The 17,281-nt window shown below is 34.5% G+C and overlaps 1 protein-coding gene across 4 annotated transcripts in view; it reads left to right on the top strand.

Annotated features, from left to right (window-relative positions):
- Positions 1-17,281, top strand: part of LOC145263724 (insulin-like growth factor 2 mRNA-binding protein 2) — a 186,993-nt gene that overhangs the window by 151,495 nt on the left and 18,217 nt on the right. For 2 of the 4 annotated variants that reach the window (XM_080120694.1, XM_080120695.1), the window contains exon 12: positions 11,127-11,210. The exons of the other annotated variants lie outside the window; for them this stretch is intronic. In XM_080120694.1, coding sequence (XP_079976820.1) covers positions 11,127-11,210 — 84 coding nt within the window. The remainder of the gene's footprint in view (positions 1-11,126; positions 11,211-17,281) is intronic. 4 annotated transcript variants of the gene reach the window in all.

Genomic DNA, 17,281 nt, shown 5'->3' with positions numbered 1-17,281 from the left:
ATTGAGTTATTTGGTAGGGAAATGTACACGCACACACATTTTCACTTATATAGATACATAGTAGCACCTGAAATATTGGGTTCTGTGTTTTCAGTCTTTATGAAAATTTTCCTTGCTTAATCTTTGAGTATTACTTCTTGCTGTAATTTCTGACTGATATGAAAAAAAAAAAAAACTTTTATTCTACAGTTTATCATGCAACGAAATGTTATAATTTCTACCAAATTTTCCAGTGGTTAGATGGCACAAATATATATACAAGATGCCTTCAAGAAGTTTCTAGACTTTTTTCGTATGGGCACTTTTATTGATAGTACACAGATGAAACTCTAGTCCCCTTCGTAGTAATCTCCTCCAGCTGCAATGCACTTGTACTGTTCCAACAACTTCTGGAAGGCCCTTGGTGCTACCATATCAGACTGAAGATATTGATTTCCTGAGCTGAAATGCACCTTGATGCTTTTTGTTTTTCTACTTCCTTTTGCAAAACTTATGTTCTGCAAAACCAAAAACGACCCACCCTTTCTCACTTTAGTTTCTCATTTTCCCTTTCTATCTCCGCCACTTCCTGACTTAAAATGTACCAAACATTAATACTGTAACCCTTTTCCCTCTCCCATTGCAAAACTCATGTTCTGCAGGGCATGGAACAAAGAGATAAAATCCACTATAAAACGACCAAACCAAACACTACAAACTAGCGATTGAAGATAAAAAGAGCTTGAAGAATAAAAACCTATGAAATAACTGGATGCAACATGAATACTAGGGTTGATTTGTGATAAAACAAAACAACCAAACCAAACTCTACAAGTAAATATTTGAAGATATAAAGAACTTGAAGCATAAAAACTGTTTCCAAAATAACTGGATTCAGCATTAAATAACCCGAAAAGGGTTGATATGCCGTAAAACAAGCCAACCAAACCTGGAAGGCCCCATGGAAGTCCTCTTCTGTGATCGTGTCAATGATCCTCGTTACAGCCTCTTTCATCTCAATTATCACATAATGACAGCCTCTAAGGCTTTCCTTGAGTTTAGAGAATAATCAAAAGTCACAGGGAGTAAGGTCTGGACTATAGGGAGAGTAAGAAACTGTCTTGATGCCTATCTTGGTCAGATAATCTGTGACAAGGACAGGGTTCTTTGAGCACCCGTGGGACAAACTTCACAAATCTTCCGCATCTTCAGTTCCTCGCAAATAAATGTGTACAGTTCTCACACTGACATCAAACTGTGCACTCATTGCGTATATCCACACACAATGACCGTTATCCATGAAATTTTTTATTTGACCAACCAACTGCTGTTCTGACTTACTCCTTCCATACATCATCCCTTACAGACTCTCTGCCTTCCTTTTAGTCTCTTATGCCACTCAAAAAACTGATGCTCGATTCATGCCATATGGTCCAAAAGTAGTCTGAAGCATTCCACACGTTTCCATACGTTTTTTCCAAGTTTTTAAACAATTTTATTGCATATCGTTTTTCGAGTATCCTCATGTCCAGATTACATTTTTGAAATTCACCAGCTATGACAATCGGGCTTTAGTAGGATGTATTCCAATTCCTGCTGTAGCTGTTCATTTTAACCTGAAATCATAAAAATTGCCAAGTCCTCATAAGATGTATAACAGTAACACGCTGAATTTTTAAGTGTCTATGACAGTTTTTTTTTTTAATGCCAGTACAAAAAAAAAGTCTGGAGACTTATTGAAGGCACCTCATCTGTGAGGCAATTTAAATTTGTATCTTTGACAGATCTTATTTTTTATGATTTTAGATTTAGAAGAATCTTCATTCAATTTTAATTAAACTTGGGAGAGAGGGTAGCAAACTGCCAGGAGCTTTTGTGTGTGACGTGAAGGGAAACTGGAATTTTCGGAATATCGCCATCCTTCCATAGGAGCAACTAGACTTATGAAAAAGAATTTCAAAACTACCTGGTAAATATACCCAGTAAACAAAGTGCAAAAGATTCAAACAATTGCACTCAAAGGGATAAGAAAAAAGATCTCTTGGAATATTTGAGTTAGTAGGTGGATGTTTGGCATCCGGTAGGATGCCTCATCCCCATCTTGAACCAACTGATTAGAAAATTAAGAAATCATGCATCAGTTGCACTCTGCTCTGTATGTGTGTGTGTGACACTGTTGACCCCTCTAAGGGCTAAAATCATGTTTAGTCGTCTGCTGAGGCTATATTCATCAGTCTGTTATGGGAGGGTACTTTTTCCTTTATTACGAATTCCATTATTATTAATGCAAACAGACAAGAATAACAACACATTTGTGAGTTCGTAATAAAAAAAAATAAGACATTCATGAAATACAATGAACATTAAAACACCTCGCTGAAATAAAAGTATGGGGAGATTTTCAAAACCAGAAATATACAATAGACGACAAACAGCGTATGAAAATAACAGAAAACACGACACGCAATGGTAACTTTCAAAGTTAAATTTATTATAAATCACTAAACTATGATGGGAGGAGATGTCTTTAAGTAAAATAAAAGAAACAGATTACAAGGGTGTGGAAGGGTTTTTTTTATCTATCTGAAAACACCAAGAAATATATCAAAACAAAAAAAATGTCCAGGCAAAATGAATTCGATGATATAATATATGAGAGAGGTAACTCAGAGTTTTATGTTTCTTTTCTCTTTTTTTCTTTTAACTTTCAAAGTGAAATTTAACCTTCATTTTATTTGCCTTGGGTGACAGTTCATGGCACGCGGTATTCCTATATCATATCCATCCAATGTTTTGGTTATTCTCGGAGTATCATGTCTCCTGTGTTCGTGAAATTAATATCCTGTATTTCGACGACACCAGCTTGTTCTCCCAAGCATTATTCTTTCCTTTCACTGTTGATATGGAGTTTCTCCCAGGCATTACTTATGTTTACTACGCTATAATCACATTGACTAACGTATACTCATTAGCCTTTATCCTCGAGTGGCCTTCGAGCCTTGATAAGTGGTGATTCCTGTGTAAAAATAAATAAAATAAAATTGAAATTTGTCAGGTTTGCTCCTGCAGCCATCTTGAAAACTGGCAGCCATCTTGAATTTTCTGATGGCTAACGTTCTTTTCTTATAATGTATTTTCTGAACGTCACTTGTGCCAATTTTGGTGCTTGTATCACTAAGTGAAAGATTCTTATGAAATATTGAGATAACCTGTCCATAAGGTACTTCTAAACATTGTCCTATTGTCCCAAATCGCCGCCACACCTCGATTAACAATATTTCAGCTGCCTTTTGTGTGTGTTGGTAAACAACTTTGCATACGTTTGTTCTGATAAACTTATTTCCTGATAAACTGATTTCCTCTTTTGAAATTCCTAACCGTTTTGTTGGATTGAGGGTAGAGGGCATCAATATTACGGTTAGCTTGAAGAATAACGTTGAAGTAAAACTGGTGCTAAAAACAAAAAAAATTGATTGGATATATGAACATTTGCATATGACATTTCTGCTGGGTTGCATCTTGATAAAATAGCTTTTGGTTTGATGAAAATGATAAGTGAAAGGAATATTTTATGAAAATAAATCCTCATTTGATAAATGATCCAGTAGAAAAAAAATAATTACAAGTGAAAACAGCATTTATATAGTTTTATTGTATATTTTTTTAGTGTGGAAGAGTTGTGCAACAAATTCTGTATGATAAACTAACTTGTCCGCCATTTATAAATGCATCTCGGAACGTAATTGTCGATGACTTTTTGTTAAAAATACCTCTAGCGTATCTACTGGATAATTTTTCATAATTTGGGGGATTTAGACTAATTTCGCTATAACAGGTAAGTATGTAATATTTTCACCTAAAATGCATTGGTTTAAAAGATCAATTTGAACACAATTTTAATTGTCATTCAAATTCTTTGCCTAAATTCATTTTAGTTATTTCTTAGCAAATTTCTATCCTTTAATTAATTTTTTCATCTGTTTAAAATTTTTATATTTTCATTCTTGTTATCAACCCATATTGTTGACATCTATGCTGATGACACGACCATCTACGGCAACACATCAAAGGCTGTGAATGACAAAGTTCTCTCTGATTCTCTCTCCTCTGATCTCGAGTGCATGGTTCAGTGGGGGAAAATGTGGCTGGTTACGTTTAATGCATCCAAAACCAAACTCCTATTCTTACATCATCAACGCTCTGATCACTATCTGGCATCAATTATGATGGATGGCTCTCGTCTGGGTGAGGCCCCGTGTTTTGACAAGCTTCTGGGTTTGACCTTTACTCCTGATCTGAAATGGAACACGTACATCAAGTCTGTTGCCAAGGTCGCTGGAAAGATAGTGGGATCCTTCTACCGCTCCAGAAGATATCTCACTACTGATGCAATTCTCTATCTATATAAAAGCCAAGTACGTCCAAGGATGGAATACTGTTGCCATATCTGGGCAGGAGCTGCTAAAAACAGCCTATCCTGCCTTGACAGAGTACAAAATAGACTTCGTGGCTTAGTGGGGGATGCCCTTTTCTCTACCCTGCAACCTCTCTCTCACAGAAGAGACATTGCGAGCCTATCCTTGTTTTATCGTTATTTCCATGGCAGGTGCTCGTCTGAACTCCAATCTCTGGTCCCCCCTCTCCAATATTTCACGAAAAACACCCGTCTAGCTGAATCTACTGTGAAAAATTTCCCCCACTCTATATCTGTGCCTAAATCAAAACGCGTATTCCATGAACAAAGCTTCTTTCTTAGAACTGCACGCCTGTGGAACTCTGTTCCGTCTGCCTGCTTCCCACCAGACTACAACTTGGATGTCTTCAAATCCAATGTTAACAAATTCCTAATGAACCGTCCCCTTAAGTAAACACTTCATCAAATCTCCACACTAACGTAATGTACTTGCAATAACCCTTATCCTTGAGTGGCTTCCGGGCCTTGATAAGTGGTGATCACTGTGTAAAAAAAAAAAAAAAAAAAAAAAAAATATACATGTCTATTTTGATCTATCTGTAGTGTTTAACACTTAAGTGAGATAATTCAGTAGTATATCAGTAGATGATTGTAGTATTATTGCATAGATTGCTCTGGTGAAAAAAAATTTTTCCTGCAAAATAATTTCCATTTTTACAATTTGGTAGAATTTTAGACAAATTTGTCAGATACCATTTCTATAATAGTAACTTTTTTATAGCTTCATATAAAAAGGACAGATTCTGCACTCATAAATCTTTCTTGTAATCATAGTTGAACACAATCCACCAATGTTTCAGGCTGGCAACTTAAGCAAACTGTAAGCTAATATGCCGTACTGTATTTTGAGAGATCCAATGTCCATAGACTATCTTTACAATACGAAACTGATATCAGAAGCAAATATCTAAAATTGTCCAAAGGCTGAGGATATTTTTGTATAACTTAATAAGATCTTCATTAGTTCCTCTCCAATATGCATGCATGGAATATTGTCACATCTGGGCTGGTGAATCTGGCACTAGTCTCTCTTCTAGATAGGGTTAAAAAAAAAAAAAAAAAAAAAAAAAGTCGCCAACCTGATAGATCCCGTACTGTCTGCCAAACTCTAACTTCTGTCTCATTGCCAAACTGTGGCATCCCAGTGTCTGTTTTACAAGCACTTTAATGGTTAGTGCTCAGACAAACTCAAAGCACTAATACCCTCTCAACGTAAATACCCTCGACAAACCAAAGAAGCAACAAAATTCTACCCCTACACTGTAGAAATCTCTAAATGCCATAGCACCTTCTACTTAAATAGCTTCTTCCCTCAAATTGCTAGACTTTGGAATTTCCTCTTGGATCTCTGCTTCCCTGATTGTACTGATATGCAGAAATTCAAATGTAATGTGAACAGACATCCTGTCTAACTCCCTACATAGTTTCCCGACAAATCTGGTCCCTATTAGTAGCCCTTTATGACGTAGTGGCACTCTTTTTTGGGGTGAATAAACGGTAAAAAAAAAAAAAATCTTTCAAACTATAGCTATGCTACAACCATACTTAAAATTTGCATAATTAGTTTGGGACTCTCCACTTTCTCCCTGTCTTCAGAATATTGATATTTGGAAACTATTTAGACATAGAAGCAAGCAACCTCACCCTCTCTTCTTGAACAACTGCCATATTGGAGTGCCTTGCTTCCATCGATTCCAACATTTTTTTTTTTTTTTTTTTTTTGCTTCACTCTTTTTCATCACAAATATGGCATATTGCTAATTGGATGTAAGGGGCTATTATTTAGGACTGTTTACAAGCCACTATGCAAGGAGATGAACAATATGTTGCTTTGCATTACATTTGTGCTTCTGCATGTTAGTACAGTTAGGGAAGCAGGAAGAGAATTCTAGCATACTATTTGAGTAGAAGGCTTTTCAGCACCTAGAGACTTCCACAGTGAAGGGGTGGGTTGCTAAATGGGCTTGGTAAAACGGGGGGGGGGTATATACGTTGGAGAGGTAGAATGATCACCCACAAAATTATTACATATCTCGCCATTTTGATCTCGTATATCTTACATGGATGGATATATCTGCAAAATAAAGTGTTGCTTCCATTGTAAACATGCACTAAGCAACATGTTTGCATTGCATGCAAATAGGTTGCTTGCTGTAGGAAAGATACTTAATCAAGAGCAACCACACAAGAAATTGGAAATATATCTGGTTTGAAGTTTTGACCACCCAGAATTTGATTTCTCTTCAGAAAAGTTGCTTTAAATGGGGTTCATGCTGAGAGCAACATACTTGAAAAAGACGAAAAAAAAAACCTTCTAGGAAGAGAGACCACACAAAAAATTGGAAATATGTCTATAGTTTTTTACCCTACCTCACCCACCCCTCTTTCTCATTAAAGGAGGGATTGGACCTAATAATTCACGAAAGAAACCCTCCTAGGGGCCATTATAGGAGTAAAATTGCTCCCAAATTTTTCATCCATTCGTTTGTTCATACTTTTCTCAATAACCACTCTTTGAATTTTTTTTCGAAATTTTGCACAAACATTAGTCATGGTGAAAATAAATTTTTTACTCCTGAAGGGGGACTCTGCATACTTGGCTTGTTCCTATTTATTGTTGGGAGATGGAAGAGTAATGTTTCTGCAGATACAAGATTCTCTGCAGGGACTTCTCCAAGGTTTCCCATGCAGATAAGAAACCTAGTTTAAAAAAAAATATTTGCATGGATAAAACTGGCAATTATTTTCAAGTGGATAACTGGATGATTTGCCATAAATGATCAGAATATAATGCCCCCCCCCCCAGTTGATTTCAACGTATGAGCTCTGTCATGACAACTAAGTCGCTCGGAAATCCACACAGATGATTTGTTTATAGTAATGAAGGCTATGTGCAAAGCCAACCAAAAAACACTATCCTGCTTGACAGTACAAAATAGGCTTTGTGGCTTAGTGGTGGATGCCCTTTTCTCTTCCCTGCAACCTCTTTCCCACAGGAGACGTTGCGAGCCTGTCTTTGTTTTATCGTTACTTCCATGGCAAGTGCTCGTCTGAGCTCCAATCCTGGTCCCCCCACGCCGATCTTTCACGGAAAACACCAGTCTAGCTGAAACCATTGGCAAAAATTTTCCCCACTCTTTATCTGTGCCAAAACCAAAAGGTAAATTCCATGAACAAAGCTTCTTTCTTAGAAGTGTATGCCTGTGGAACTCTGTTCCATCTGCCTGTTTTCCACCTGACTACAACCTGGATGTCTTCAAGTCCAACATAAACAAATTCCTGATGAACCGCCTCCTTAAGACACTTTATATAATCTCAACACTAACTTACTGTACACACAATAACCCTTATCCCTCAGTGGTTTCCAGGCCTTGATAAGTGGTGACCACCTTGTAAAAAAAAAAAAAAAAAAGACCCTTTGGTACAACTGTTGATCTGTCTAAGCAATGGTTGGCACAGGACAGCAGACAATAGACCTCAGGTTTTACATTAGTTTCCTTAGGAGATGCCTGTCTTAACCTAGGTGATCTGGCAAGAAGTGTTTCAATGTGATGATGCCGTATATATATATATATATATATATATACTAGACTACCTGTGACCCATTGGTTCAGTAAGTTATATTAGCTATGGAATTCATGTATGAGCGTGACACTTGTGACGTAAAGAAAATAGTTTTTTTTGTTTGTTTTTTTGGACATAACATAAACATTTCTATGAAAGTGTATTAAAATGGAAAAAGAATATAGATAGATTTCTATGAGTCGTTCTGTTTATTATAATTATTTTTGAAAAAAAAGTTAGTTACTGAATTATAAGTGGTTGGCCATACTTATAGGTAAATGTGCACTGAACATACATACCATAATATTATAGTTAAATTCAAATTTTGATGTGTTTTTTTTTTTGTTTTTTTTTTTTTTTACATCGTTCATTTCTGTATTACGTTTAAGTTATTTTAAACCCCACTCTTCCCATGTTAAATAATAATTTCGAAATAACGTTAATATTTCAGTGCGCAGGTCATGCGCGCATGCACAACCGGATGTCATAAACCGGAAAGTGGGTTACATACATTGTTACAAGGTCATTTGAGTTATATATATAATCTCCCAGGAGATATCTTGGGGTTAGTTTCTTTTCTGGTTATATCACGATCCGGTGAGATTTGTCTTTTGCAGAGAGATGGGCCATGGATCTTAGCTAAGGTATCATTTGGTTGGACTTGTTTTGATTTGATTTGTCTAAAAATGCTCATGAGTATCATTCTAAGCTTAAAAAAAAGACAAACTTATTTATTTTTATTTGCTTGCTTTAAAACTGGAGTGGTCATTTTATTTGGAGAAATAATTTTTGTGTTGCAATTGTGACCGGTGTCTTAATCAAGCACAATGAATGAACAATTTGTCCCAACTTGTGAATGTAGGCAGACGCATGTTCACACCATGACCTTAGAAAACTTTTTTTTCCAAGCTAAAATATACTGGGACCTTGTTTAGAATAAAAACAAAAACGGAAATATTGAATTTCAATTAAACTCCATGCTATATACGAGGTGCCTTCAATAAGTTTACAGACTTTTTGTACAGACATTTAAAATTGTCGTAGACTCTTGAAAATTCAGTATGTTATTGTTATACATCTTATGAGATGACTGACCAATTTTTATGATTTCAAGTTCAAATGAACAGCTACAGCAGGAATTGGAATACAATTTACTAAAGCCTGATGGTCACAGCTGGCAAATTTCAAAAATGCAATCTGGATGTGGGGACACTTTAAAAGAACAAAATTTTATTTTAAACTTGGAAAAATGCCACAGAAACGTATGGAATGCTTTAGACTGCTTTTGGACCATCTTGCATGAATCGAGTATCAGTTTTTGAGTGGCATAAGATTCAAGGAAAGCAGTGTCTGAAGGATGAGAGGTGTGAGAGGAATAAGAAAGTCAGAATACCAGAGCTGATTGGCCAAATAAAGAATTTCATGGATAAGGACCGGTGTGAGTCTCTACAGACAATAAGTGTAGTTTGATGTCAATGTGGGAACTGTACACACAATTATTCACGACAAACTGGCGATGCGGAAGATTTGTGCAAATGCACCTGTTCACAACTCCATCCTTGTCACAGACTATTTGACCAAGACAGTTCCTCACTCTGTCTATAGTCCAGACCCTGCTCCCTGTGACTTTTGGTTCCTAAGTTCAAGGAAAACTCTAGATTCTCTCATTATGAGACAATTGAGATGAAAGAGGCTGTGGCAAGGGTCATTGACATGCTCACAGAAGAGGACTTGATGGGGTCTTCCAGAAGTTGTTGGAATGGTACAAGTGCATTGCAGCCGAAAGAGATTACTTCAAAGGGGGTTAGAGTTTTATGTGTGTACTATCAATCAATAAATGTGACTATATGAAAAGTCTAGAAACTGATGACACCTCATACTTACTTTTCATGTCAAAATTGGTTAAAATATCCAAAAATGATGCAGAAAATTAATGAAAATGGTTTCTGAAGAAATGCAAGTTATGCTTGAATAATAAACAGATTTAAAAGTATGAGTAACTCAAGTAACATTTCAAAATCATGTCAGATCAATGGATTGTGAAATCATGAAATGTTTTATGTAAATGATGTAATGTTACTAATTGCGATGTCACTTTCCATTGAAATTGGCATAAAAATTAACTACTTTGGTTTCTAATGGAAATTCAATTTTCCGATTCAATTTTCGTTCTTTTTCTGAACATACACCAAATACTGAAGCGTGGAACAAAATGTCTGCAATAGTTGTTAGCTGTCAGGAATCTTCATTCTTTAAACTTGAAAGCTCTCAATCACACCTGGTGCCCCCTCCTTCATACACGCTCATATTATGACTCATACGATGTTCATTTACCTGAAAATTTTACATTATCCTGTATACTACAAATATGCTTTTGATGGATTATAATTAGGGCTATGACAACAGCATATTCTTTTCATTGTTTTGACTCTTGAGTGTGTATCTGCTATCTTATGTTTTTATATAGAATAAGCCTAAGTGCCTGGCATTGCCTGGGTGTTTGGAGGGGTTGAGCAAAAAAAAAAAAAAATGGTAGTAGGCAAGCAGGCTCAAACCTGTACCGCGAAAGAGGAAAAGAATGTGAAAAAAAAAAGTGACGTCTCTGCTGTTGTGCCCATCACCAAACCAGAAGTGATGTAGGTTTAAATTAAGGCTAGTCAAAGAAGGGATGACTTTCGAAAAATATCCGCCAAAAAAGTGATCCCCCTCCCTGCAGAAAACTGCCCCGTTGAGTGAAGGAATTAATGTTTTTAGCCAATTTTTTTATATTTATCGTTCAAAGGGTCGAGCTTCAAATCTGTTGCCTCTGTCGAAAGTTTTAGGCAGATATACATACATACAAAAATTTAAACACAGATGTGATTTATATTATGATGTGGTTCTTGGTTGATTAACTGTGTTCGGTATATATTTGAAACTCAAAAAGAATATTCTGTTGTCACAGTCCTAGTTATAATGCACGTGTGTGTTGTACACAATGGTTTCATCATTATGTATTTACATAATTGATATCATCCTTGCCTCATCTTCCAACTTTCCTCTAGTTAGTGGTCACTGACTTCTAGATTTAACATGATTTTTTTTTTTCTTCCCCCGTGTATTTTTCCAGATCCCACCATATATGTGTGACCCCCATAATATGCCACTTGGAATGGTCAACATTGGTTTCTCACCAACAGAGATGGACCACCTGGTAAAAATCCTCCTCCTCCTTCCTTACTTCTCTTGCCTTGCCGCCATGGTTACCAATTCTAACCTGAACTAACGTTAACAAAATCAGTGATACAACATTGGTTGCTGATAATTATAAATCGTGGCTTAACATTGTAACTTTCTCAATCTGTTAATTTCTGACCAACTAACAATGCATGAATTTTCAAATTAAAAGATGAAATTTTAAAAAAGTTTTTTAATTTTTTTTTTATTTTAACCGGATGTACACAGCGTTGCTCTGGTATCAGACATGTTAAAAATAAATTCATTAATTAACTATTTGGCTTTGTCTGTTCGCTATCGCTTTGCAATTTAATTTTTATTCATTATGTAAAACCATTGAAAGGAAATTAATCAGTAAGAAGGGGAAGAGATGAGGCCGGCGACTGGGGTGGGGGTAACGAGTGGTAGGAGACAATACTGATTCATAAGAAAAATGGAAGACAGGCTTTAAAGAATCTAGAAAGCAATGGATAATTATTCTCGTTTAAGTACAGGCCAAACACGACTAACATATTTTAGAGTGTAAAGCATGTTGAACATTGATTAGCACTTGATGATGGAATCTATTCTCACTAAGCAACTGCATTTTGATGCTAATAACATAAAAAATATATTCAAATAAGTTTGTAAAAAGACAATTGTCTTTTCTTTAACCTAGGAGTATTAAAATATTTAATACTAGCAGGGAGACCCGACGTTGTCCGGGATTGAATGATGATCAAAAAATGTTTCATCCTCCTATATTTTTGTCATCAAAATCGGTGAAATCGTTCATTTTTTTTTTTTTTTTTTTTTTTTTTTTTTTTTTTAAATCAGATAATTGCCTGCTCTAGTTGGGGACCCATCGTGGTGCACTGGGAGAAAATTTCACATGCCCCTCTACAGTGACTTAGTTTACAATAATACATTGTAGTTTACATTGCACTGTAGAAAATCTACCGTTGAGTTTATAATGTTTTTATATAACAACTTGCATTGAAGTTTAAAATGCAAAAGTCAAATATCATGGTGTAGTTTTGTGCTCTAAACAGAAACCTTCATTTCAAACATGCCCTGTCATATTAAAGAACCTACTCTTGCTTTTATATGGCAGGCCTTTCTGCTTGTGTGGTAATAAAACTTCTCAAGTGCACTTGTGATGTTAGGCTATATAAAGTGTTAACTTTGGTCAAAATTGGCTGTCCCTTCTTTCATCTGATTCCTTTGATTATTGAGATTTAGTGAAGATCTTTAGATACAAAACCTATCTAAGAACACTGACAGCTATAGAAAGTGTATTTTATGTGAAATTTCATAAAAACTGCTGTTTCGGAGTCCACACATAAAGTTCCTTTTATATAATAGTAGCTAGATTTTCTTAAAATATATTCTGGAATTGCCATTAAACTATACCCTAGTGGTGAAGTCTCAATTTTGGAACTTTGGGCAATGTGGAGTTGCCTCTTAGTTACTACTGCTCCTATGTCCGCTCTTGCCCAGTGACAATGTCTGTCAGTATCTCATCTATGGATTAAATCAAATCTGCTCCAACAATAAGTTAAAATTAATCACTATAACTTTCATACTAAATTAATAAACGTTTAAAAATAAGATTATAAATAGGTTGATAAGGCTTTCTTTTTTTTTTTTTTTTTTTTTTTTTTTTTTTTTTTTTTAATAAAAACACTAATCCTAGCAACATCTTAAATGAATAAAACTCTTTAATAAATTTTAACTTAAACTTCCATATATTGCACTACTTTTTTTTTTTTCAAAAGTAAAGCCTCCTATTTACTTTTTTAACACAAGTTGAAGACAGTAATGGTACCATTAAAACAAGCAACCTTTTGTACTCCAGAATTTGTTTTTCTACGTAGTTACCACCATTCTCCATGCACTTTGTCCAGGAATTCAAGGACACATTTCTGCATCTGGCGCACATCCATGACAGAGGTTGCTTTCTTTGTCTCACACTGTCAATATCTGCAACAAATAAAATTTTCAAGTCATGAATGCATAAGTTTAGTCATCATAACAATCCAATTTGCAATCCCCTCTGATCCATATGGGCAGAATAAAAAGAAAATAGTAAGCATTACTTTTGAAATGCCCTTCATATATCTTCCACCTATTGGATCTTATCCAGCAATTTGAATTGGCATTCAATGTGTCTATTAGAAAAAAAAAAAAAAATGTTTCCTTTTTATTAAGTCTCTTTGCTCATAAAATAAATTTGTCTTATTGAAGCAGGCTGGATATGTGTACATTTACTGTTATTACATAGATGTTTTTGTGTTTGGAAAGTAGTAGTTGATGTATCCAACATTGGCCTGATGTCAAATATACCAAAACATTTACAGCCTGTTTTGAATTTTATCTCAAAGAAAAACAAAAACGTTTTAGAACAAATGAAAACTCTTCCAATTTTTTTTTTTTTTAAACTCTCCAAGAAAATCATAACAGAACTTTGCTAGAATTCTTCCAAATGGTTTCTTTGATGGTGCCAATGACTACCAGGTCGTCATAATAAATGTAATAATAAAAAAACGAAACTTGTGTCAATTATGCATTTCCTGCAAAAATATTACTAATATTTATCCCGATTCCAATGCAATTACCGATTCCGTGCTACATTCCTGATTCCGATTAAATCTCTAATTTAACTATAAGATTATTTTCCCCATTTTCGTAATAAAAAAAAAATAAACCCTTTTAAATATGCAAATATTTTCCTGAACGTCAAAATACACTTGTGGGGAGTGATTTATCGATTTTTAGCTTTACTGGAAATTTAAAATCAATAAATATTTATATTATCATTATTACCAGCAATAGAAGATTTTGGTTTAAAGAAAATCAAATAAAAATGGAAAAAAGTAGTTTTGGCATCGGAAAATAGACATCAATTTTTCCGATACCTTCAAATCTTCAGATTTTTCTGATTCTCTATTCTGATTAATCGTCCCAACACTAATTATTACGTACTAGTATGTCATAGCGAAATTAGTATAAATTCCAGAAATTATGAAAAAATCTACAGTAAAAGCTCTGCTTGATGTTTTAACAAAAAAAATCATCTGCAATTATGTTCTGACATTTTGTTAAAAATGGCTGACTGTAATTAAAATCAAGAGAGATAAGTAAGTTTGGCATACAGAATTGATCACACAACTGTTTTACATTAAAACCTGCAATAAAACTCGATAATTTGATACATTTTATTTTTACTTGTAATTATTTTTCTATTGGATCATTTTTATAAATTTTCTGAATTTATACTTATCTCTACATACTTGCAAGTACATCATGTTTTCACCTGAAATGCGTTGGTTTAAAACCTCACTAATCTGCACAAGCACGAAAAGAATGTATACCCAGATTGTCTAAAGTTATTAATGCAAATCAAACTGGAATAGTTTTGAACCAATCATTGTCAAATTTAAGCTTGTCACAAATTGTAAAATGATTAGAATAATCTTTGTTTCATTTTACTTCAGTTGAAATTCTCGGAAATCGAGGGACAACTTTCCTGGGGCTAACACGTGATCTCTATAAGCAATACATAGATATTTGAATATTCCATTAAAGTTCTCCTTAACCTCTCAAACACTGACTCCATAAAGAAGTTGAACATGATTTTCCTCTCCCCAATTGACCATTTAAATGTATTATAATAGACTTTCTAGTGATCTCTTGGTCTTACTGGATTCCAGGACAAGAATTAATTCATCTAGTCTGGTGGAGTATCCTAATTTGTGCTATTACTTGAGATAACATCACTTGAAAAAGGTGCACCGTCTATTATATAAATCTCGCTTGTCTGTTTAAATGTATGTTTGTATGTCTGCTTAAAACTTTCGACAGAGGCGACTGATTTTCACGAGATCAGTATCGTTTTCAAGCTTGACCCTTCTGACGACTAATATCGAAAAATTGGCTAAAAACATTAATCCCTTCACCCTCAACTGGACACTTTTCTACAGGGAAGGGTTGCTTTCCCCCCCCCCCCCCCCCGATATTTTCAAGTCCTCTTTTTTTTGATTGACTAACCTTAATTTAAACCTTCGCCATTTTCAATTTAGCGATGGACGCAACAGCAAAACGTCTCTTTTTTAATTTTTTTCCTCCTTCACGATATGGGTTCGAGCCTGCCTGCTACCACTTCTGCTCAACACACACCTCCAAATACCCAGGCACTCAGGCTAGTTCCTTCTAAAAGTCAGTGTGGATTATCAAGATCTTATTTGTGTTGCGAATACAATGTGATTGTAAATATTTGGTCAAGGTTACTTGTAAGAAAGTTTCCTCATGCCAGGTTGTTCTGACAAACCCCTGTATAGAGAGACCTTAGACATTCAAGAGTGAAGTAAGCATTCAAGTTCTCTCGAGTATACAGATTTATGTAAGATGCTTCTTGATGATTAGAGATTGCCATTTTGGAGTAGCGTCCGTATTCTTGAAATAAAGAAAAAAAAAAGAGAAACAATTAAACCAACTTTAACATTTTTGTCAACACAGAATAGAAACCAGGAGTTAGTAGCCAATGAGTTTGAACGAAGTACTTTCAGGTAATGTATCTTAGCCATAGCTATTAGTGGTTGAGAAGGTTTCTTATAATTATTAAAGGAAAAGAGCTTAGTCTTTGCAGCATTAAATGTTACCATCCAGTTTTGACCCCATTCCAGACTGGAGGTCTTCCTCCAGGATTTCCACCATTGCTAAGAATTTTGATGAGTTTAAATGGCTTGGTTTAAATGCTTTAAAAAGTTTGAAGAGTAACTGACTTTGAAATTGCATCCTGATCAATTCAATTTTGTAACTAAATTTTTTTTAAACTAGGATTTAAGAAATTTTAATTTTTATACTATTTCATTTTTCATTTCAATCTATATATCTATATAAAAGCCAAAATGTGTGTTTGTGTGTGCATTTTTTCTGTATGTCCGCCAAAGGCTTTTTTCCGGGTGCTTTTTGGGTTGGTCGCTCATTCTTATAACTTTTTATATGCTACCGAGATGATAATATCTAACTTACGAAATGTCATAAATATCTTATTTTGGCCCCAAAATTTTTAGGACACCTTCTAGAGTATGACGGTCACAGATTATGAACCCTAATTTTTTCATGCCTTTTGTTCTCCCTGCCCTCTGCCTCGTTTTCTCTGCCCCATGCCCTCATTATGAAATTAGTCTGTCTAAAAAAAAAAAAAAAATACTGATTTTCTGACCTAAAATGCACCAAACATTGTTTTTGACTTCAGCTTTGCAAAACTCTCATTCTGCAAAGTCAAAGATCATCTCGTCTATAAAAACCAACAAATCAAACATAAATATTGAAAGATATAAACAACTTGAGTCAGTTAACATATTTCTTTTCCGGCATAGTGCACCCGAAAGTGGTGATAAGGCAAATCAGTTGTTCTTTTACTTTTTATTGTTCTTCAGTATTTCTATTGTGAAACAATTTATCAAAATAAAATGACCTTATTGAAAAGTATATTATAATTAAGAAACTTGTATAGATAAAAATAACAATTTGCACTTTTAATAAAATTTTTAAAAATAAGTTTTTATTTTATTTGAAATTTAAGAAATATTTATGGAATTATGCAAGTTTTTTATTTATTTATTTTTTTAATTTTAAAAAATTAAAGTGTACTTGAATTTATATAATGTGCATGGAAGTATAAAAAATATATTGAAATCGAAATAACAAATAATTTATAGGTGTGAGTGAGAGAAAAAAAAACTGATTTGCCTTGTCACTGTTTCTGGAAATTAGGAAATATGTTAGCTGACTATAATAATCTTTTTTTTTTTTCCAAAATCACTCGATTGGCATAAATAATCTAGAAAGGGTAGATTTGCTTTAAAACAAAACAAACATTTTCTCTTCTTCCTATCACCACTTCCTCTTTATGTCGACATATGATGAAGCAAAAATGTACACCGATATTAATATTCTCTAGTTTATGCTAAAGTATGATAAAACAACAAAAAATAATGTTGCTCTTGCTTTTAGCATATGTACTCTTAAAATAATTGACCCCTTCATCATGGATCATTTTTA

This window comes from Euprymna scolopes, chromosome 39 (assembly GCF_053919585.1).
Source record: "Euprymna scolopes isolate OS-2025 chromosome 39, ASM5391958v1, whole genome shotgun sequence".
In the NCBI taxonomy this organism is placed as follows: domain Eukaryota; kingdom Metazoa; phylum Mollusca; class Cephalopoda; order Sepiida; family Sepiolidae; genus Euprymna; species Euprymna scolopes.
This window is presented reverse-complemented; position numbering and strand designations above follow the sequence as displayed.